We start from the raw sequence: 24413 nt of genomic DNA, 5'->3' as shown, positions 1-24413 counted from the left end.
TTTGATTTGAGCACGTCGTGCTCAGCGCCTGCCTTCATTTTTTGTTTTGATTTTTTTTGATCTTCAGAATCACTGGTAACATTGATTAATAAAATTACATCGGTTTCAGGGGTACGGTTTTATAATATATCTGTGGAACGTATGGCGTTCGCTACCACAAGCCAAGTCTCCTTCTATCACCATTTATTTCCCCCTCCCCCACCCCTCTGATTCAATAAAAAAAAAAAAAAAGGAACCACTGGTACTTTTCCCATTGGACAAAACGTTGAAAGGGTGAGGGAAAGGGGTTTCTTCCCCAGGCTTTTCTCTCAGCCAATTGCCCCTCAGCTTTCTCTCCGGTCGCGCGGGGGCGGAAGCCCAATGATTGGCCGAGCTGAGGGCAGCCAATGGGAGCGCGGCGAGGTGGGGTGTTGGCAAGCAGATTGCGTGAGAGCGGGCCGTGGTCTCGCGAACGCCAGCGCCCGCCTCGGCAGCGGGCAGCCAATGGCGAGGCAGAACAGGCCCCTGACGTCAGGGAGGGGCGGGACCTGAGCGCTTGGCGCGGAGGGAATAGGACGTGCGTCGTGGGAGGGAGCGCAGAGCGGAGCTGCGAGCGGAGCTGGTGGCGTCCAGGCGCGGCCGCTCCGCCTCAGGTGTGACTGGAAGCAGCGGCCTGACAGAGAGGGAAGCGGTGAGCGCCGGTGCCCTGAGCGCGGTCACCATGGACCGCCCTGACGAGGGGCCTCCTGCCAAGGCCCGCCGCCTCAGCAGCTCCGAGCCCTCTCAGGATGACGCGCCGCCGCCGCCGCCACCTCCGCCGCCGCCGCCGCTCATGCGACTGCCCCTGCCTCCGCCGGAGCAGCGCCCTAGGCTCCGGGAGGAAACGGAGGCGGCACAGGTGCTGGCTGACATGAGGGGGGTGGGATTGGGCCCCACTCTGCCCCCGCCGCCCCCCTATGTCATTCTGGAGGAGGGGGGAGTGCGCGCGTACTTCACCCTGGGCGCCGGGTGTTCCTATTGGGATCCGGATTTCGAGTCTGGGTACGGGGAGGCGCCCCCTCCCTCAGAGAGCCTGGAAACGTTCTCTCCTGAGGAGGTGGCGGGGGGAAGCCTGGAGATTGACATTCAGGTTACGGAGCCCGAGCCCGAGCCGGAGCCTGAACCCGAGCCCAGCGGCTTTAGTGGGGAGGCCATCGATACCTGTGGCTTAGGGGGTCGGGAGTACCAGGTGTTAGCCGGCCTCCAGGGGAAGGAAGAGGCCATTATTATAGTGGAGGATGATGAGGAGGAGGTGAAGGAGAATGTGAGGAAAAAGAGGAGGAGGAGGAGGAGGAAGCAGAGGAAGGTGAAGAAGCCAAGCAAAGAGATAAATCCCGAGAAGATCCAGTACGTCCTGCAGGCACTGGAAAGCATTCAGCTAGACCTGGAGGCGGTGAACATTAAGGCAGGCAAGGCCTTCCTCCGTCTCAAGCGCAAGTTCATCCAGATGCGGAGACCCTACCTGGAGCGCAGAGACCTTATCATCCAGCACATCCCAGGCTTCTGGGTCAAAGCAGTATCCTTGATACCTAAACCCATGGGCTACGGGCCCATGACAGAAAGGGGGGCGGTGGGGGGGGGAGGGAGACGGGGTGAAAGTGTGGGGGCGGGCCTCTATTGAAAGAATGACTACGTTTGGTGGAGGAGGGACGGAAGGAGGGGGGCGAGACATCAGCGAAGCTGGATTGGAGATGGGGAGGGGGGGCGGGGGCGGGAGGAGGAGGAGCCACACAACATACAAACTGAATCACAGATGGGAAAGGGTGAAGAAGCACGTAACATAAATGGATCATACATATGTAATACTATATGTAATACTTTAAAAAACAATTAAAAAATAGAGAGAGATGGATCACAGGCAGTGAAAAGGGGTGGGTAGTAGAGGGGCACATAGCAGGAAAATTGGACCATAGATGGTGAAGGGAGGAGGGAGGGACACACAGAAAATAAATGGACTCTGAGACAGTAATGGGCACCATAATGGGGAAATTGCCCAGAATGGGTGCATAACTCACACATGACTCTTCAAGCCTGGGTGTCTGCTTAGACGCTATGGAGAGCCTAATCCTGGCTGGAGGAAAGGGAGCTAGAAAGGGACTGGAGCTCCTAAAGGATCAGGAGAAGCAATACCTAGGAATGGATATCAAGGAGTTAAATGAAGGAAAGGGGAGTAAAAAAAATCCCATTCACTACTGGTGATAATCCCATCTCTGGGGGACACACATATAGACATGCAACATGTTAGGAACACATGGATTTAACATACTAACAGAATTACATAGATACAGATCCTTGACACTCCCATACAAAGTATTCATGATCACAGACCCTCAGTACCCAGTTTAATTTGGACAGAACCCCTCACATCTAGTGAATAACATCATGTGAATAAAGACCCATAACAACCAGATATAGCATTACTTGGACATGGGCCTTCAGCCCCCTGACACACAATGTTTTGTGAACACAAGCCCTCAGCATCCAGAGACACATCACATAGACATAGACCCTCAGCACCCAGACACAACAAGTAAGAACCATGGCAAGGCCATCCAATACAGAGGTTTTACAAAGCATAAACACGAGCTCTCACCACATAGTATCATGGAAATAAAGTACCCACTTGTTCCACACACATCAAATGCACACAGAAGGATTTCTGCTCCAGCTTCTCTTTTGCTTCGCCCTGCCTGACCTGACTTGCCTGGCCTTCCCTCCCTCCTCTCAAAGAGTAGTCACTCCTTAACCTAAACCGCTCCCTCCCGCAGTTCCTCAACCACCCCAAAATTTCAGTCTTGATCAGTCAACGCGATGAAGACATCTTCCGCTACTTGACCAATCTGCAGGTCAGGCCAAAGATGTTTTTACTAAGACCAGTCAAGGAATCTGGTCCTTGAAGGTGAGGCGGGGGGTGGGGGGGGTGGTGATTCCATCATTACCCCCACCCTGAGCAGGTACAGGACCTCAGACATATCTCCATGGGCTACAAAATGAAGCTGTACTTCCAGACAAACCCCTATTTCACAAATATGGTGATTGTCAAGGAGTTCCAGTGCAACCGATCAGGTAAGAGACAGTCCCCAGGGCAAATCCATGGGACCCGCAACTACCCTTGCCCAGTGCCTTCTCCACAGCCTCCTTTTTCCCCAGGCCGGCTGGTGTCTCACTCCACCCCAATCCGCTGGCACCGGGGCCAGGAACCCCAAGCTTACAAGGAAAGGAACCAGGACACCAACTACAGCTTCTTCAGCTGGTTCTCAAATCACAGCCTTCCAGAGGCCGACAGGATTGCTGAGGTGGAGTCCCTCCTGGGAAGGCCTTGCCGGGCTTGCCTCTAGGTGCCTGAAGTAGATTCTGGGGCTTGTACTCATAGCTCTGTTTTCTCCTTTCTCCCCTCTCTTTCAACAGATTATCAAGAATGACCTCTGGGTCAACCCTGTGCGCTACTACATGATGGGAGAAGGCGGCTACAGAGCAAAAAGAAAGAAGCAAGAAAAGAAAGAAAGGTGATGGGGGGTTAGAGACTGAGAGGTGATGTTTTAGTGTCACACAGGGTTTATAAAGCCAAAAGGGACCTTTAAGACAATTCAGTCCAATATGTTTTCCAAGTGGTGAATGATGCCCAGAAATGGGGTGTGATTGGCCTTAGGTTATACAGTCAGGGGCAGAAATGGGACTCGCCCCACCCTAGCTTCGTCCCTGGGAGCCCTTGTAGCCTACTGCCTCCCCAGTTACTTCCCATCTTTCAGTGTCTTCTCTTGTACCTCCCCCCAAACTTATATTCAACCAACAGGTTTTCCCACATTAAAAAGAGGGACAGATACGAGTTGGTGATCATGGATGACTTCGATGACTATCAGCTGATGCAAGACATTATCGGCGAGACCTCAGACAGTGATTTTATCACTGACGACAATGAGACTGTTCACGACATCAAGATCTCCGACTTCATGGAGACCACCGACTGCTTCGAGACCTCGGACGAGATAACTGACTTCAGTGAGAGTTTCTGTGACAGTGAGAGCGTCTATGACTGTGAAAGCCCAGACCGCCACCTCACCACCGAAAACAATGACAGCGCTGATGAGCACACTTATGGTGGTGAGAACTCCAAAGGTGGCGGCTGTGGCAACAACCTCGACAGCAGCGACAGCGACTACGGAGACAATGAGACCAGCGATGATGAAGATAATGACGGCAACGAAGGTGACAACGAAGGCAGTGATGATGACGGCAATGAAGGTGACAATGAAGGCAGTGATGATGATGACAGAGACATTGATTACTATGAGCATGCCATTGAAGAGCCTGAGAAGGGTCAGCTTAACATCAACAACCTGGGCTACTATGAAGGTGAGATAGAGAACATCTTCGAAGAAGAATCATCAATGGAGGAAGAAGATGAGGAGGGCAGTGAGGAAGGTGAGCTGGACCCCCTCTTGTCCTCCCTCCTTTCTCTTTCCTCAGGGCAAAGCTGGCCAGGACCAGGGAATCGAGACATGAGCACAATCTGCTCTTGTGGTGAAAAGAAAAAAGCATCTGTGCAACTTGTAAAACAAGGCAAGGCCAGGAACATTTAACTTACCAATGTAACAAAACCAACGAAATATGTTTCAGTTCTAGCTGATGGGCAGATAGGTTGCAACAGCAAAATACAAAGGGGAGGGAAGGTATAGGAGAGAGTCGGTGGGAAATTAAGGACTGGCAGAGAGGGAGAGGGAGAAGAGAGCGAAATAAAGCAGCAAACACATTACAATTCAGTACACTCTGTACCCAGCCCTAGCCTTCTGGGAACTCCCAGTCCTGTTCGGGGAGCTGGGGGCAAAGTGAACATTATGCTCTGTGAGCCCAGAGGAGGTTGTGCTCTGTGAGCCCCAGAGGAGGGAACAGCTAATTGTACCTCAAGAATGAGGAAGGGGAGAACTAGAAAAGGAACTGACACATTTGAATTGGAGGCTGCATTTGTCTTCAGGGGTGTTATGGGGCATTCTCAGTAAAAGGGATCACATGAACAAGGACCTGGAAGGGTGAAAATGCATATGTTGGGCACAGTTTCCCAAATTGTCTTCTGAGGACCCTTCACCAGTTCTGAAAGCTGCTTCTCACAAAAAGGTTCAATGGTTGCATATGTCGGGGAAAATACTGCATACATGAATATCTTCATGTAGTCACATGTACATTAACACCTTAAAGGCTCTGGAAAGTCCTGCTGTAAGAAACCTATTTAAACTTCGTGGAACGAAGCATTTTTCAAGCTTCTTGACCACAGAAGCCATTTTTTCTCATCAAGGAATGCCTTTTGAGAAATGAGTATGGGGTTTGAGGGAAAAGATGGTATTTCAGGTGACTCCCAGGTTTGGTTCCGGCCTCGAATGACTGGAGAATTGAGCCATTTCCTGGGAGGGAAAGGGGCATGGTGGTGAGATTGATGGAATGCAGGGAGAAACACAGAGTTGGAAGGGTTATTGGACATAAGGCAGGCCTCTGGGGGAAGACCAAGCACTCCTGAGAATTTTTACCTCGAAGTCAAAAAGTTCCACTGAGGGCAGGGGACCAAGGAAGGAGGCATGGAGTGAGTACCCTCAATCTCAACATTTGCAGCTTGACTAGGGAAATTGAGGGAGTTGCTGGCCCCATTCCCTCCCATCGGGTGACACCTGTTCTTTTGGAGAAGGAGAGGCAGCGCTATCTGCCCAGCCCTAGGGTGGGAGCAGGGGTGGGGGGTTGGGCTGGAGAAGACAGACTGGGCCTGTTTGCAACAGACTATGGAGAAGGAGTGAGGGAGCTGCCTGGGGATGAATAGGTTTATTCAGCCGAAGTCGCAACTCAGAAAGAGACACACATTGCTACATACAGGAGGAGAAGAAGCTGCTTTCAGATATGTATCCATTTTGATAGGACAGGCTAGGATCCCACCCTACCTTCCCCCTCCCCGCCCTACACTTGGCTGCTTGCTCCAAGCAGAGGTGCCTGGCCCCCAACCGCCCTAGTTAGGGGCTATGTTCCCATTAGAAGTGACATGTACCCGCCCCTCTAACCACCCTCCATTTTCCGTTGTTTTCCTCTCTCTCCCCTGTGCTGCCAGAAGATGAGGACAGCGATGACGAGGAAGGAAGTGAGGAGGAAGAAGAGGAGGAGGAGGAAGGAATGGGCGAAGACTGGGAAGACTCTGACGTGGAGGAGGTGCTTCAGGTCCAGAACGCTTGGGCCAACCCCCGGAAGAGGGGCAAAACCGGATAAACAAATGTTTCACCCTTGCCCTTGTGGCTACTGCCTCTGTGTCCCTCTCCCTCTGTCCCATTTGCCCTCCCCCTCAGCTAGGGCCTTGAGGCTCCACATTGCACTTCTGGGGGGTGACCAAGTTCGTACACGGGTTTGAAGTTTATTTTTATGGTTTAGTAATCGCAGAGTTCTTATTTTGGGGGGGAGGGAAAGGGGGACTCCCCCCTTCCTTTCGGCCCTCCTCCCTCGCAGGCTTCTGTGTGCTGCTACGTATTTATTGTGATGCCTTGGCCACGGCCCCTCTATCCCCCTCCTCGTGCTGTGTGGAGTGAACACCCCTGATCCCGAAGCGGGGAGGGCTGCTGTGGCCTTGGGATGGCTGCTGCCTCCCAGTTGTCCTAAGTCTCTTCCCCTCACACTTCAACCTGCTGTGCCCGCTAGCCCGCATCGGTGTCTATGCAAGGCCGCTTTGCCATTGCGGTATTCCTGTCCCCCACCCCCAGAAGCCCTGCTCATTCCCTGTGAACCCTGGTTATCCTAATAAAGTTCTCAGCAAATTCAAAGTGCTGCTTTGAGTCTTTTGTTCCGCCCGGTGCCCAGTTCCCAGCAGCAGTCTCCCTTGCTATAGGCCCATCTACGCACTGGCCTGCAAGATGGTAGTTGCGAGTTGTTAGGGTGGGGGGATTTGGCGGGCAGGGGGTCGAGCTCTGCAGGACTGCAGATCTGTGGCGTCAGGCCAATGCGGACCATTCTGACCAATGGCAAGACGAGGCTGGGGAAGCCCCTCCCTCTCCTGGCTGCTGCAGTGGCCTCAGCCAGGTATCAAACAGCTTCCCACGCCTTCCCCTCGCGCATGCGCGCAGAAAAGCTCTGCGCCCTAGAACATCCATTTATTCGGTGATTCATCTTTTAATTTATCTTGCGTCAAACCTTTCTTCGGGCCTAGTGTGAGCTGAGCGGGGGCGGAATGAGCCAGAGAAATCCATTTTTCTCGCATGTAGTAGAAAAAACAGTTGGATAATGCAGGGGTGCTCTCTCGTCTTAGGGAGGGGGTGCAGGGTCCCTGGAGCTGGGTCTGGGAGAGAAGGCAAGAAAAGATGGCTCAGGTCGAGGAGTTTGCAAAGCAAAGAGAAATTACTATGTAGCTGTGTGATTGGGGGCGGGAGGAGTCGTGAGTTGGGAGTCTGAAAGGCAGGGAGATGTTTTAAATTTTGGATACAGTAATTTTATTTCAGGAGACACCGGAAATAACGCCCAGATTCTTTCTGGATCATAATGACAACTAATGTAACAATCAGGGTCAGTGTTCTGCAAGATACCTCCAGAACTTTCCATCCAACGCCCTTATTTTGCTGGGAGGATTCAGATTTGTGTTTTAGAGAATGCCCTCTGCTGGCTGCCAGCAGAATGGATTGGAGGAAGGGAGAGCAGTGAACAAAGCTCTAACTCAAGTTGAGAGGTGTGATGGGGTGGTTTTTAATTTTTTAAATTTATTTTAGAAATCTTAGATTTACAGAATTATTGCTAAGGTAATAGAGAGAGTTCCCATATACCCTACAGTCAGTTTCTGCTAGTGTTAACATCCCACATTGGTATGGTACATCTGTCACAATTAATAAACCAGTATTAATACTGTATTGTTAACTGAAGTCCATACTTTAGTCATATTTAATTAGTTTTTACCTAATTTCCTTTGTCTGTTCCAGGATGCCACCTTACATTTAGTCATCATGTCCCTGTAGGCTCCTATTGGCTGTGACAGTTTCTCAGACTTTCCGTTTTTAATGACCTGGGGTCATCAACATTTGAGGAGTACTGGTCAGGTATTTTGTATAATTTTCTCAATTAGGATTTGTCTGATGCTTTCTTCATGATTAGAGTGGGGTTGTGGGGTTGGGGAAGGAAGACCACAGAAATACAGTCCTGTTCTCATTGCATCATATCAAGGGTACGTGCTATCAATATGCCTTATTACTGTCCATGTTAACCTTGCTGTCATGGCTGAGGTAGTGTATGTCAGGTTTCTCTGCTGTAAAATTACTCCTCCTCTCCACACTGCTTTGGAAGGAAGCCACTAAGTAGCTCATGCTTAGGGAGTGGAGGGTTATGCTCCATCCCCTTGAGGGCCAAGTGTCTGCATAAACTAATTGGCATTGTCCCACACTAGAAACGTGTCTGTTCTATGAGAGCTTTTAAGATGCTGGAACTGACAGGCTTTATTTTTTCCATTTTATTTATTTATTTATTTTTTAGAGTGTCAGCCTATTTTTTTTTATTTTATTGATTTTTTACAGAGAGGAAGGGAGAGGGATAGAGAGCCAGAAACATCGATGAGAGAGAAACATCGATCAGCAGCCCCCTGCACACCCCCCACTGGGGATGTGCCCGCAACCAAGATACATGCCCTTGACCAGAATCGAACCTGGGACCCTTCAGTCCGCAGGCCGACGCTCCATCCACCGAGCCAAACCGGTTTTGGCTATTTTTTCCATTTTAAACAAGAAGTTTATTTAAACAACAAGATGCTGGCCATGAAGGAGGAACTATCTAGGATTCATTTCTTTCAGAGTAATTTACCTCTACTTAAAGACAGATTGCCCTACATGTAACAGCTATGTATAAGAAAGTTATAAAAACTGTCCTTGGGTTTATAGTGATAAATGAAAAACATTAAAATTCTCCAATGGAACGAGGTATGCAAGGACTTTTGTGTTGTTTTTGTTGTTGTTAAACAGAAGTAAAATAACTTACTTGAGTAGGAGATAAGAGCTGAATGAGCTTCCACTAAAGAAAGGGGGTATTTTCACAGAACCAGTCTTTCCCCCCATCTCATCTCCATTTGATGTCAATCAAAACATACCATTGGCAATTTAATTTAAAACATGCAAGTGCTTGTGCACATACATCAGTTACTTTATGTACAATAAAGGAGCAGGGAAGGGGAAAATGAAAGAACAGAGAGAAAAGAAAAAAAAAAAAAGAAAGAACAGAGAAAACTGTACTGTAATAGGATGCACTGGATCCAAATTGCAGTTTTCTAACTGAGAATGTCTTCTTGGTCTGGAGCAGTGGTCGGCAAACTCATTAGTCAACAGAGCCAAATAGCAACAGGACAACGATTGAAATTTCTTTTGAGAGCCAAATTTTTTAAACTTAAACTTCTTCTAACGCTACTTCTTCAAAATAGACTCGCCCAGGCCGTGGTATTGTGTGGAAGAGCCACACTCAAGGGGCCAAAGAGCCGCCTGTGGCTCGCGAGCCGCAGTTTGCCGACCATGGGTCTGGAGGAACAGAGTTCTGGAGTACAATAGCAGGTTCTCTTTTTAGCAGACACCTCCTGTCTGCTGCTGGAACACATCAATTGTATCCTCATCCTCCATTTCCAGCTGTGTAGGTATGTCTGTTTCATTGATTGGCTGCCTGTCAAATCGGAATCTGATCTGCCTCATTGACAAACCCTGGCGTTCACAATAGGCTTTCATTAGTTTACTAAGTGTGTATGTCTCTTAGTCTAAACCACAGAGCCATCCTACCCCACCACCTTCAAATTAATATAATCATTGTTCTCAGTCTTTTTTTAAAAAAATATATTTTATTGATTTACAGAGAGGAAGGGAGAGGGAGAGAGAGCCAGAAACATCGATGAGAGAGAAACACCAATCAGCTGCCTCCTGCACACCCCCTACTGGGGATGTGCCCGCAACCAAGGTACATGTCCCCGACCGGAATCGAACCTGGGACCCTTGAGTCCGAAGGCTGACGCTCTATCCACTGAGCCACACCGGTCAGGGCTGTTCTCAGTCTTGACTCCTTCCTTGGGCTTTTGGTCAGTCATTGTGAGCACTGGAGTCTTCTCAGCTGCAGCTTCACAAAAGAGGTACCAGGTCCGCACCAAAGGAGCACACCAGGACTGGCAGAAGCGGACCGGCTTTAGATGTGGGAAAAGAAGGATTGAGAGAAGTCAGGGATCACCACCAGGTTGCTGTGGAACCTTTGGCAAGGCCCCTTCCTCTCTGGGCCTCTTCTGTGAAATGGTTGGAACACCTGATCTGGAACATACTCCATGATTCTGATAAATATTTTGGGGAGAGCATGGGGTCTTGGATGCCTCTAGTTCTGACCTGGGACCGCACTAGAAGGGAAACTCTGACCCAGAAAAGGGAACATCTTGCCTCAGGGCCAGAGCTGAGAGTGTAGGATTCTGAGTCAAGAGAAAGACTATATTTTAGAGTTGGATGTGGCCTTAAAGACCTTCTAGAACAGTCCATTCCTTTTGTGCACAGGGAAGAGACAACTGCGTGCAGTATCTGCAGCCAGTCCCAGTGAGCAGGTGGTGAAGTGAAGGGGAGGAGAAAGCAGCAGGGGCAAAGGCCTGGAGTGGGCCAGGAAGAGGTCAGCCTGGCAAGAAGATCCCAGCCAGTCTGAGTGACGGACGGCCTGGGTACCCTCGCCTCAATCTGCTCTGCCTCACATGCCTCCCTCACCCTCTGTAGAGGGCCTCCATTTTCCCATCTGCAAGATTAGGCATCAGCCCAGGAGAAGCCACCTGCCTAAGTTCTCAAGATGGAATCCAGCCGCAGAGTAGACCTCTGAAGCCTGGCCTTCGTCATACTCTTCTCTGATTCCTCTCTGTCTTCCTAATGAAATCCATAGGCCCTCATTTAGGAATTTGAGGCTCGGCTTCACCCACCCTGTCAGAGAGGGCCTCTGGCTTCAGAGGCACTATTAGGAGCCAAGTATGGGATTCTAATGTAGTTAGCCAGGGTGCTCATGCCCTGGCCTGAGGCATGGGAGGAGAGGATGTTCTTTGCCTAGAGCCGTGGTCGGCAAACTGCGGCTCGCGAGCCACATGCGGCTCTTTAGCCCCTTGAGTGTGGCTCTTCCACAAAATACCACGGCCTGGGCGAGTCTATTTTGAAGTGGCGTTAGAAGAAGTTTAAGTTTAAAAAATTTGGCTCTCCAAAGAAATTTCAATCGTTGTACTGTTGATATTTGGCTCTGTTGACTAATGAGTTTGCCGACCACTGGTAGAGTGACATCTCGTTGTTCCTTGTGCCCTCACTCCTTGGTGTATGGTATGGCTTCAGGTCCTGCCCAATCTCGGCCTCCAAAATGAATGGACTGTTCTAGAAGGTCTTTAAGGCCACATCCAACTCCAAAGTATGGTCTTTGCTGAAGACCAGAGAATACAGGCCCCATTTGCTGGGACCCTAAACTGAAACCAGGAGGAGAAGGAGGAGTTGTGGACCCAGTGGACCCCAGGGCCTGTTCCCATGCTATAGCTAATTGTCTTTGTGTCCTTCACAGCTCACCCCATTCCTCTGCAGCAGAGGGCCCTGCTCCTGGGTGTGAAGTCCCCAGAATCTCCTGAGGCCAGACCTTTAAAATGCTACTCACTGCCCTAACCGGTGTGGCTCAGTGGCTAGAGCGTCGGCCTGCCGGACTGAAGGGTCCCAGGTTCGATTCTGGTCAAGGGCATGTACCCTGGTTGTGGGCACATCCCCAGAAGGGGGTGTGCAGGAGGCAGCTAGTCAATGTTTCTCTCTCATCGATGTTTCTGGCTCTCTATCCCTCTCCCTTCCTCTCTGTAAAAAATCAATGAAATATATATATTTTTAAATGCCACTCACTGCTATGAACCAAAGATTGGCAAAATTTAACCAAAATAGATTCAGGAATATCCCTCCTTCTTAGGTCATCAAAAAAGCCAGCACTGGCTCCGTCATTTGGGGGTGTGCAGGATGGTTAGGAAGGAATCCTATTATTCATCCAGCAAACATTTATTGAGCACCTGTTGTATGCCTGATACTAAACTGGATGATAGAGATATAACGAGGAGACATGACAGACTGAGTCTTTGTTCTCCTGGAGTCGAGAGTTTAAAACAAGGGTTTTTTTGTGGTTTGTTTATTGGTTGGTTTTGTGTCCTTTACTGTAATTTTTTACTTTTATTTAAAATTTTCTTTCACTTTTTCAATTACATTTGACATACAATATTATATTAGTTTCCGATGTCTAACCTAGTGATTGGACTAAGTGAGCACCCCAATAAATCTTTTTTTTAAAGATTTTAAAATAGGTTTTTAGAGAAAGAGGAAGTGAGAGGGAGATAGAGTAACTTCAATGTGACAGGGAAACATCGATCAGCTGCCTCCTTCATGCCCCCTACCAGGGATCAAACCCACAACTGGGCATGTGCCCTGACCAGAATCAAACCAGCAACCTTTTGGTGCACGGGATGACACCCAAATCAACCAACTGAGCCACACCGACCAGGGCAACCCCAATATATCTTGTATCCATCTGACACCATATATAGTTAATTACAATATTGTTGACTACATTTCTTTTTTAAAAAAAATATTTTATTGATTTTTTACAGAGGAAGGAGAGGGATAGAGAGTTAGAAACATCGATGAGAGAGAAACATCTACCAGCTGCCTCCTGCACACCTCCCACTGGGGATGTGCCCGCAACCAAGGTACATGCCCTTGACCGGAATCGAACCTGGGACCCTTGAGTCCGCAGGCCGGCACTCTATCCACTGAGCCAAACCGGTTTCGGCTGACTACATTTCTTATGCCCCCCTCCCATCTTTCAAAACCCCAGTCCTCCACCTGCACCCCCGCAACCACCAGTCTCTCTGTGTAAGACAAGTATTCTTAACTCTTTTTATGCCATGGATCGGTTTGATGGTCGGTGAAGCCTACAGAACTTACCTCATAAAATAGTATCTTTTAAATGCATAAAATAAAATACCTTTGGTTACAAAAGAAACTGATTATATTGAAATACAGTTATTAAAACATGGAAAAAGCAAATATGTGCTATAGTAATATATGTGCTCCTCGTTAATTCACTAAATCATAAGATCCATTGGAGGGTCTAATGACAATCATGATTTTAAAATAGAAATTACGTGATATTTCAAAAGATCTGCGACATCATTTTGAACTGCAACATCTATAATGTGATATGAAAAACTGTGATTTCTGTTGGTGACAGTCACAAGTAATACTACTGTGGCTAATTACATTCTTTGCTGAAAAAAAAAAAAGCTAAATTTCAACAAGAGGAGAGTGAAAAATAAAGATGTAATTTTTTTCCCATACAAATTCATGGGCCACTCCAAACCCTGTCCCCAGACTCAGTTGGAGGCCTGTGAACCCAAATTAAGAACCTCCCTGTCTCTCCTTCCTTTTTAAACAGCTATCATTTGGAGGCCAGAAGTCTGGGTTTTATTTTGGGTCTTACTGCTATGTAACATCATGCCAACCAGTTTGCCTCTCTGGGCCATAGTTCCCTCAGTCTGAAACTATGGGAAAAGCAAGAATTGGGACAGGAGACCTTAACTATTAATGTTCTGGGCGATTACTTTATATTCTCTCATTTAATCCTCACAATGATAGTGTCAGTTGAGATTTTTACTTATTTATTTTTTTAAATATATTTTATTGATTTTTTTTTTTTTTTTACAGAAAGGAAGGGAGAGGAATAAAGAGTTAGAAACATCGATGAGAGAGAAACATCAATCAGTTGCCTCCTGCACACCCCCCACTGGGGATGTGCCCGCAACCAAGGTACGTGCCCTTGACCGGAATCGAACCTGGGACCCTTGAGTCCGCAGGCTGACACTCTATCCACTGAGCCAAACTGGTCAGGGCTACTTATTTATTTTAAAATAATTCTTTATTATTGAAAGTATTCCATATGCCCCCTTTTTGCCCCCATTGACGCCCTCCAGCCAGCTCCCCCTACCCAGGCCCTCACCACTCGATTTTCTGTGTCCATAGACCATGCATATATGCATACAAGGTTCAGGCGAGATTTTTTAAAAATATATTTTATTGATTTTTTACAGAGAGGAAGGGAGAGGGAGAGAGAGTTTAGAAATATCGATGAGAGAGAAACATCAATCAGCTGCCTCTTGCACACCCCTTACTGGGGATGTGCCCGCAACCAAGGTACATGCCCTTGGCTGGAATCGAACCTGGGACCCTTCAGTCCGAAGGCCAATGCTCTATCCACTGAGCCAAACCGGTCAGGGCCAGGTGAGATTTTCTTAAAAATTTAAATTCTTTATTGTTGAAAGTATTACACATGTTTCCTTTTTCCCCTTTGACCTCTCCTGGCAGCTCCTACCCCCAGCCCTCACCCTCCTACTGTGTGTGTGAATTGGTTACTCTCACATGCATGCATACAAGTCCTTTGGTTGATCTCTTACGCCCCCTGCCGTTCAGGCGAGATTTTTAAACTGTCTTCCCATTTCACAGATGAACTGAGGCTCCTAGTGAGGTTGTCACTTGACCAATGTCTCAGTAAGTAGCAGGGGCTGGTGGGTAACTGGCCGCACCCTCATAACCCTTTCCTCCTCCATGGATGAAATTAGGAGCTACACTCATTTTGAGTGAGAGAAACCTAACTCGGAAATCCCTGCAGTGAGGGTAGAGCTATAGGAAATTCGGGGCAGTGTCGTGTCTCTTAACGGGGCAGTGGTTTATACAAAAGGACTTGCAGAGTAAGATGTCCAGAAGCAGGATCTCCAGGCTGGTGTGGCTCAGTGATTGCGCATCGACCTATGAACCGAGAGGTCACAGTTAGATTCCCAGTAGGGGACGTGCAGGTGGCAGCTGATCAATGATTCTCTCTCATCATTGATGTTTTCTCTCTCTCTCTCTCTCTCTCTCTCTCCTCTCTCTCTCTCTCTCTCCCCCTCTCTGAAATCAATAAAAAATATTTTTTAAAAAGAAGTCAGGATCTCTGATCTTTGGGTGACTCGCGCCAGGCCCCACTTTGGGCTTAGAGTCTGAGTGTTTCCAGCTTGGCTCATCAGCCAATCAAAGACCCCCGAAGGGGCGGAGTTTTCTTCCTCCCGGATCCGGGCCTCGCGGGGAGGGGGTTAAAAAAAAGTGTTTCCATCTCCAGCCAATCCCAGGGCCGACAGGAGGGCGCTCCTCCAATGGGAGCCCGAGGCTGTAGGTAGCGGTGGAGCTAGCGATCCTGCTCATGCTTCAGCCTGCGGGAGGGACACCTCCTGGGTATTCTCGAGATCCAGCTCTCGGTTCCCGGAATCTGCTCACGCGTGGCGTGTACGGCGGAGGGTGTCCGGTGAGAGGCTATAACGACCGGGGTGGGAGGGGGGGGCGTGGGGGAAAGAGGCCGGGCGGGAGCGCGTGAGGGGTGGGGCCTGGGTGAGCTTTTACCTGGGCGGCCTCTCAACCCTAGGTCAGCGGGTTGCGGAGGATCCCGCATGTAGCAAAGGGAGGGCGAGGGCCCCTGCGACCCCAGACTGCGACTAGGTGAGTACCCCGTGTAGCCCACTGCCCGTGCCCGCCTTCCCGCCCCCCCCCCAATCTCTTGAAAAACCGTTCTGTGCGGGTCTGCAGCTCACATGACCGTCTGCGTGCGTGTCTGTAAGTCTCCTCTCTTTCTGCCCCGCCTTTCCCTCTCGCAGTCTGTCTCTATCTCCACCTTTCTGTCTGTCTCTATCTTCTGTTTCTCTCCCTCTCTAAACAACATACTGAACCACCCAGACCTAGAAGGCTGAATCCTGTTAAAGCTAGCCATGAGACCTTGAGCCATCTGCTTCACGGATGTGGGCCTCAGTTTTCCTCATCTGTCAAATGGAAGTCTAATAATCTCCACCCGAGACAATACATGCGCATCACTTTGCCCAATACCCAGCCCCTAGAAAATATTCAATAAATGACGGTCGTGATTGAGAAGAATATTCTCTCTCTTGGTCTTTGGCTTTGTTTACGCCTTGCCTGTCTCTGACCCTACCCTCATTGGTTCTTTTTCTCTGTTATTGTTTTCCTCTTTCTACCTGTCTCTTTTCCATCCTTAAATAGGTTAAAGGTGCATTGTTTATGGCAATGAGGTTGGCCTAAGAGCAACTGTGAACTTAGCTGAGGGCTCTAGACCAGTGGTCGGCAAACCGCGGCTCGCGAGCTACATGCGGCTCTCTGGCCCCTTGAGTGTGGCTCTTCCACAAAATACCACGGCCTGGGCGAGTCTATTTTGAAGAAGTGGCGTTAGAAGAAGTTTAAGTTTAAAAAATTTGACTCTCAAAAGAAATTTCAATCGTTGTACTGTTGATATTTGGCTCTGTTGACTAATGAGTTTCCGACCACTGGTCTAGACTGTTCTGGGGGTGGGAGGGGAGAGCCTGGACTTGGGCCGCTTCTGGCTTATTGAAGAGAGATCCTCTTTGTTCCCCAGCCTCCTGTGTTAATCAGGTAGAGACCCCCAGGTTGAGAAGCAACTTGAAGGAAAAAAAAGTGGATCAGGCCCTTTATTCTATATTGTGTTAGTCAACACAAGAAGACCAAGCGTCTCTCCTAGTTACATCCCCATACAGCTCTTCTGCCCCCTCCCTGAAAGCCCTTGACCAGGCCTTCTGGAACTCACCTTCAAGCATCAGCAAAATCCCCTCCATTCTCACCCTGGCTTCTGAATAGTCTTAGTTTTCTTTCCATCCCTTAGAGGCTCTCATGCCTGTTGGACCCAACACTCCATTTTTACAGTGTATGTTTTGAAATGCCCCCTCACTATTCTGAAATGAAGTGCATAGATAATAGAATCTATCTACACACATCATTCCCCCAAGCCAATATAATGTCCTAACTAATATCAGTGAGAAGTAAAGGAAGAGCAATTTATGATAAAACAATATGTATTGTAGTATGTAAAGCCGGGGATGTAATTCTATTAGGGAGTCATAATGAGATGGTCTTGCATTTAATGATGCTTAAACCTGGGAATGTGACAGCTGCATGGGTGTTGATTGGTGACTCGGAAACCGCAAGTAGAATGATGCAATTTTCCTAGATGATGAGCAATTCTTCACAAAGTTCTAAACAAAACATAGTGCAATCTTTCCTCAATTTATGTAGTTGTAGAATTTCTGGAACAGTCAGTATATATTAGAATCCATGATGTGGCCTTCATAACCTCCCTGGGCCTATATCCCTACCACTCTCCCCACTTGCTCTCTCTGTGCCACCCATCCTTGCCTCCTTTACGCTACTTGAACATATTAGGCACACTTCCACCTCAGGGGTTTGTACTGGGCCATCACCTGTACCTAGATTGCTTTTTTTGCACAAGACTCATGCCCTCACTCCCTTCAGGCCTCTACTCAGATGTCACTTTTTAAAAAATATATTTTTTGATTTTTTTACAGAGAGGACGGGAAAGGGATAGAGAGTTAGAAAATCGATCAGCTGCCTCCCGCACAACCCGCACTGGGGATGTGCCCACAACCAAGGTCATGCCCTGACCAGAATCAAACCCAGGACCCTCAGTCCGCAGGCCGACGCTCTCCCCTGAGCCAAACCAGTCAGGGCAGATGTCACTTTCTTAATGAGGCCTACCCTGACCATCCTTTTTATTTTATATATATTTTTAAATATATCTTTATTGATTTCAGAGAGGAAGGGAGATGGGAGAGAGAGATAGAAACATCAATGATGAGAGAGAATCATTGATCGGCTGCCTCCTGCATGCCCCCCACTGGGGATCGAGCCCGCAACCCAGGCATGTGCCCTTGGCTGGAATCGAACCCGGGACCCTTCAGTCCGCAGGCCAACGCTCCATCCACTGAGCCAAACCAGCCAGGGCTATTTTATCATTTTAAAAAATATATATGCTTTTATTGATTTTAGAGAGAGAGAGAGAGGAAGGGAGAGAGAGAGATAGAAACATCAATGAGAGAGAAACATCGATCGGCTGCCACCTGTATGCCCCATACTGGGGATCAAGCCTGCAACCCGGGCATGTGCTCTGACAGGGAATCGAACCAAGACTTCTTCATTCATGGGTGGACGACACTCAACCCCTGAGCCACACCGGCTAGGCCTGACCATCCTTTTTAAATTTGCAGCTCTCCACTAGCACATACCCTGATCTGTTTTTCTCATAGTGTTCCTCACCCTCTTACAGAATATAAAATTCACATTTTTATTATGTCTGACCCTCCCACTCAATTGTAAGCTCTAGAAGGGCAGACATTTGTGTGTGTGTGTGCGCGCGCGCGCATGCCCTGACGCATCCCTATTACCTTAAACAGTGCCTGGCACATAGTAGGCTCCCTCAGTAAATGTTGAATGACTAAGTAAATGAATGAATAACCAGGCTTTTTACCTACATGGTTGTCTGGTGGGGTATTCTAAAGTTGTATGGAATGTGGTTCAATTCTTTGCTGTGTGGAGCTATCTTGTGCAGCTGAACATCCCTGGTCCATGCCCACTAAATGTCACCAGTGATCTCCAACTATCGTGACAATAAAAAATGCCCCAAATACCCCTTGATTGTCCACCCCGCCCTACTGCTCCCCCAGCAGCTCCGCATATCTCTCTTACCAGGAGGCCAGGAGATGGGAGTAGGTGTCCTCACTCTAATTGCCCTACCCAGACACTTTTCTTTTCCTCCTCCTTAAACTACTTATTTTAAAATCCTCACCTGACAATATTTTTTTTCCATTGATTTTTAGAGAGAGTGGAAGGGATGGTCTTATTGTTGAGTTGTAAGAATTCTTTTTTTAAAATATTTTTTATTGATTTCAGAGAGGAAGGGAAAGAAACCGGTTTGGCTCAGTGGATAGAGCCCTGCGGACTGAAGGGTCCCGGGTTCGATTCCGGTCAAGGGCACGTACATTGGTTGTGGGCACATCCCCAGTGGGAGGTGTGCAGGAAGCAGCTGATCGATGTTTCTCTTTCATCGATGTTTCTAGCTTTCTATCCCTCTCCCTTCCTCTCTATAAAAAATCAATAAAATATATTTAAAAAAAAAGAGAGAGATAGAAGCATCAATGATTAGAGAGAACCACTGATCGGCTGCCTCCTACACGCCCCCCACACGCCCCCAACTGGGGGCCGAGCCCACAACCAGGGCATGTGCCCTGACCAGGGATTGAACTGTGACCTCCTGGTTCATAGGTTGGTGCTCAACCGCTGAGCCATTCCAGCCAGGCAAGTTGTAAGAATTCTTTATGTATTTTAGATACAAGTACCTTATTGGATATATAAAATGCAAATCTTTTCTCTTTCTCTGGGTTGACTTTTCACCTTCTTGATGGAGTTCTTTGATGCATAAAAGTTTAAATTTTCAAGTCAAGTTTATGTATGTTTTCTTCCTTTTTTAATCCTTATCCGAGGATATGATTAGAGAGAGGAAGGGAAAGCGAGAAACCTCAATATTAGAAACATCAATCAGTTGCCTTCCCTAAGCCCCCCAACTGGGGATCAAACCCGCAATGCCCTGACCAGGAATTGAACTGGCAACCTTTTGGTGCACAGGACGATGCTCAACCAACTGAGCCACTCCGGTCAGGCCATATCTATTTTTCTTTTGTCACTTGACTTTTTCATGTCATATCTAAGGAACCAGTCAATAACCCAAGGTCACAAATATTTATTCCTGTGTTTTCTTCCAGGAGTGATCTGATTTTTAGCTCTTACATTTAGGTTGATGATGCATTTTGAGTTAATTTTTGTGTGTGGTGAGGTAGGGGTCCAAATTTTATTCTTCTGCATGCGAATATCTAATTGTCCCAGTACCTTTTGTTGAAAAGAGTATTCTGTCCCCCATTGAATTGTCTTGGAAACCTTGTGAAAAATCAATTGACCATAAATAATAAATTTAAAGATTCATTTCTGGACTCCGAATTCTATTCTATTGATCTATGTCTGTCATTATGCCAGACTGCACTGTGTTAATTACTATAGTTGCATATAGTAAGTTTTGAAAACAGGAAATGGAATCTTCAACCTTTGTTTTTTTTTCAAGATTGTTTTGGCTCTTCTAAGTCCCTTTCATTTCTATATGGATTTTAGGATCAGTTTGCCAAGTTTCTGCAGAAATCAGCTAGAATTTTTATAGGGATTGTGTTGAATCTGTTGAATCTCTATATCAATTAGGAATTATTGCCATTTAACAATATTGTGTCTTCCTGTTCTTCGTGAACATGAGAAGTCTTTCCCTTTAGATTGTCTTTAATTTCTTTTGGAAGTGTTTTGTTGTTTTCAGTATTACAAGTTTTTCACTTTTGTTAAATTTATTCCTAAGTGTTTTACTTTTGCTGCTATTATAATTAGGATTATTTTCTTAATTTCACTTGCTGATTACTCATTGCTAGTGTGTAGAAATACAATTGATTTTTATTTATTGATCTTCTATTCTGCCACATTGCTGAACTTGTTTATTAGTTCAAATAGTTTTTTAGTGGATTCCTGAGGATTCATTTCATATTAGATCATGTGATCTACAAATATAGTTTTACTTTTTCTTTCCAATCTGGATACTTTTTTAAAAAAAATTTTTATTGATTGATTTTATTTTTTAAATATATTTTTCTTGATTTCAGAGAGGAAGGGAGAAGGAGAGAGAGATAGAAACATCAATGATGAGAGAGAATCATTGATTGGCTGCCCCCTGCACACCCCACACTGGGGATCAAGCCCTCAACCAGGGGTATGTGCCCTTGACCAGAATTGAACCTGGGACCCTTCAATCCCCAGGCCACCACTCTATCTACTGAGCCAAACCAGCTAGGGCTATTTATTGATTTTAAAGAGTGAGGAAGGGAGAGAGAGAAGGAAAGAGAGAAGGATGGGGGTGGGGGAGAGAGAAACATCGATTTGTTGTTCCACTTATTCATGCACTCATTGGTTGATTCTTACATGTGCCCTGACTGGGGATCGAACCTGCAACCTTGGCATATCTGGATGACGCTATAACCAACTGAGCTACCTGGCCAGAATGTGGGTGGGCTTTGTTTGTTTGTTTGTTTTTTCATGACTAATTGCCCTGCCTAGACTTCCCAGTACAGTGCTGACTGGAAGTAATGACAGCAAGTATCCTTATCTTGTTCCTGATCTTAGGGGTAAAGTATTGAGTCTTTCTGTATTAAGTATGATGTTAGCTGTGGGTTTTACCTTTTACCAAGTTGAAGAAGTTCCCTTCTACTTCTAGTTCTCTGAGTGCTTTTGCCATGAATGGGTTTTGTCAAATGCCTTTTCTGCATCTATTGAGATGATCGTGTGGAGTTTATGCTTTATTCTATTAATATGGTGTATTATATTGATTACTTTTCAGATGATAAGCTAACCTTACATTTCTGAAATAGATCCTAATTCATCATGTTATATATTACTTTTTCTATGTTGCTCGACTTGGTTTGCTAGTATTTTCCTGATTTTCACATCTACTGTATATTCATAAGGGATATTGGTCTGTAGTTTTCTTGTGATGTCTTTGGTTTTGGTGTTAGTGGAATACTGGCTGCATAGAATGAATTGGGAAGTGTTTTCTCTGTTTTTGTTTTTTTTTTTTTTGGCTGAGTTTGTGAAGGATTGATATTTGCCTTGTGTATGTCTTATGTCTTTTCTGTTCCGTGTTCTTTAATCCCTTTCTTCTTTTGTGTTAAGTAGATATTTTCTACTTTAACTTTTTAATTTCCTTATCAACTATATATTTTTTGAGTTACTTTCTTAGTGGTTGCTCTGGGGATTACAATTAACATCTTAATTTGAAACATTCTACTTTGGATTAATTCTAACTTACTTTCTTTTTTTTTTTTTTTTTTTTTTTTTCTCAATTAAAATAACAAATCATTTATTTGTACTAGACAATGTTATAGGCATGTTTTATACAATCTCTGCACCAGGCAAGTTACTATTACAGCCCCATTTTACAAATGAGGAAACTCAAACAAAGAAGGGTAAAAAACATGTCCAAACCTCCCAGCTAATCGGTGGGAGAGCTGGGATTCAATCCTTGGCAGTCCAGCTCCAGAGTCTGCGCTTACCTCTGTGTTCCCTGCTTTTCAAAAGAGTGTCCATCTAGAGTTTGGGCCCAGTGTTTCAAATGATGTAGGTTTCCAGTTAACCCTAAACTCACCGTATAAATAAAATGAAAGCCACTCCTTCTGCGTTGTCCATTAACAGCACCAGGAAAGGAGAAACTGGATCACCGTCCATTGCACACCACAAAACATCCTCACACTCATTTTCCCCAGCTTTCCCAACCCCAACCTTCACATTTCCCCGTGTGCAGGTGTAGCCCCACCCTAGATTTGCAGTGGTCGGCAAACTCATTAGTCAACAGAGCCAAATATCAACAGTACAACGATTGAAATTTCTTTTGAGAGCCAAATTTTTTAAACTTAAACTTCTTCTAACGCCACTTCTTCAAAATGGAATCGCCCAGGCCGTGGTTTTTTTGTGGAAGAGCCACACTCAAGGGGCCAAAGAGCCACGGTTTGCCGACCAAGGGAGAGAATCAGAAGAATATGAGTGACCTTAAATTGATCCCTTCGCCTCGTTAACACCCCAACCCACCCCTCACACACACAAGTCCATCTCTTTTCCAAGTTCCAGGACTAGGAATGAACTATTGCCACCTGTTAGTTTCTCCCTGGGATGTAACAACCCAGACCTAGCCAATACATGTTTACTTAAGATACTAGACCCACTGGTGTTTGCCTTTTTCTTTTTTTTTTTTTTTTTTTTTTTTTTTAATTTCTTTATTGATTAAGGTGTCACATATTTGTCCTCATCCCCCCATTCCCATCCCACCCCTCTCCCCACGCATGCCCCAATCCCCTGTTGAACTTAACCGTTGGATAGGCTTATATGCATGCATACAGGTCCTTTGGTTGAACTCTCCCCCTCCCCCACCCTCCCCCTACCCTCTTCTATCCTCCCTCTGAGGCCCGATAATCCGATCGATGCCTCCTTGCTTCTGGTTCTGTTCTTGTTCCTCAGACTATGTTCATCATTTCCTCTAGATGAACGAGATCATATGTCACTAGATATATACTAATAAGAACTGAATGTGAGACGAGCAATAATATTTATGCTGACAGGCAAATGAATCAATCTGTAGCGAGCTTCCCCCTGGACCAACAGTTCTTTTGAGACCCAATTTCGATGTCCAGTAGTTCCTTATGTGTACATGTCAGCACTGACCCCTCAGCTCTGGATGGTGGACAAATGGTGGTAACGGAGGTCCGACTCCCTCTGGTTTGGTCTCGGCCGAACCCAGGGGCACGGCGTCACCCGGACTAAGGGGCACGTGGCCTCACCCATACCCAAGGGGCGCGTGTTCTCACCCGGGCCTGGGACCCAGCCTCACCCGGATGGATCCAGGGGCGCACGGCCTCACCCGGACCCAGGATCTGGCTTCACCCGTACCCAGGGACGCTTGGCCTCTCCCAGACCCAGGGCCACTTGGGCTCACCCGGGCCTAGGTGCACGAGGCCTCACCCGGATCCTGGGACACCTGGTCTCACCCGGACCCAGGGATGCTTGGCCTCTCCCCGACCCAGGGCCACTTGGGCTCACCCGGGCCTAGGTGCACGAGGCCTCACCCGGATCCAGGGACGCATGGTCTCACCCGGACCCAGGGACGCTTGGCCTCTCCCCGACCCAGGGCCACTTGGGCTCACCCGGGCCTAGGTGCACGAGGCCTCACCCGGATCCAGGGACACACGGTCTCACCCAGACCCAGGAACGTTTGGCCACTCCCAGACCCAGGGCCACTTGGGCTCACCCGGGCCTAGGTGCACGAGGCCTCACCCAGATCCAGGGACACCTGGTCTCACCCGGACCCAGGGATGCTTGGCCTCTCCCCGACCCAGGGCCACTTGGGCTCACCCGGGCCTAGGTGCACGAGGCCTCACCCAGATCCAGGGACACATGGTCTCACCCGGACCCAGGGACGCTTAGCCTCTCCCAGACCCAGGGGCACGTGGCCTCACCCGGGCCTAGGTGCACGAGGCCTCATCCGGATCCAGGGACACATGGTCTCACCCAGACCCAGGGACGCTTGGCCTCTCCCAGACCCAGGGCCACTTGGGCTCACCCGGGCCTAGGTGCACGAGGCCTCACCCGGATCCTGGGACACCTGGTCTCACCCGGACCCAGGGATGCTTGGCCTCTCCCCGACCCAGGGCCACTTGGGCTCACCCGGGCCTAGGTGCACGAGGCCTCACCCGGATCCAGGGACGCATGGTCTCACCCGGACCCAGGGACGCTTGGCCTCTCCCCGACCCAGGGCCACTTGGGCTCACCCGGGCCTAGGTGCACGAGGCCTCACCCGGATCCTGGGACACCTGGTCTCACCCGGACCCAGGGATGCTTGGCCTCTCCCCGACCCAGGGCCACTTGGGC

At 47.7% G+C, this 24413-nt stretch overlaps 1 protein-coding gene across 4 annotated transcripts; it reads left to right on the top strand.

Annotated features, from left to right (window-relative positions):
• Positions 1-566: 566 nt before the first annotated feature.
• Positions 567-6797, top strand: TSPYL2 (TSPY like 2). Of its 4 annotated transcripts, none has more exons than XM_054713953.1 (8): positions 567-1534; positions 2787-2864; positions 2973-3084; positions 3169-3314; positions 3427-3524; positions 3812-4371; positions 4486-4578; positions 6107-6797. In XM_054713953.1, exons 1-8 carry the CDS (start codon positions 701-703, stop codon positions 6256-6258), a joined length of 2073 nt encoding a protein of 690 aa, XP_054569928.1. In that variant the 5' UTR covers positions 567-700; the 3' UTR covers positions 6259-6797. The 4 variants fall into 4 exon arrangements, with proteins under 4 accessions (XP_054569928.1, XP_054569921.1, XP_008156538.2 ...); XM_054713946.1 differs by having other exon boundaries at positions 6104-6797; XM_008158316.3 differs by lacking the exon at positions 4486-4578 and having other exon boundaries at positions 568-1534; positions 3812-4440.
• The last annotated feature ends 17616 nt before the right edge of the window (positions 6798-24413 follow it).

The sequence above is a fragment of the Eptesicus fuscus genome, chromosome 1 (genome assembly GCF_027574615.1).
Source record: "Eptesicus fuscus isolate TK198812 chromosome 1, DD_ASM_mEF_20220401, whole genome shotgun sequence".
Lineage (NCBI taxonomy): Eukaryota > Metazoa > Chordata > Mammalia > Chiroptera > Vespertilionidae > Eptesicus > Eptesicus fuscus.
Note: the sequence above shows the minus strand (reverse complement) of the source record. Positions and strands in the feature narration are given on the sequence as shown.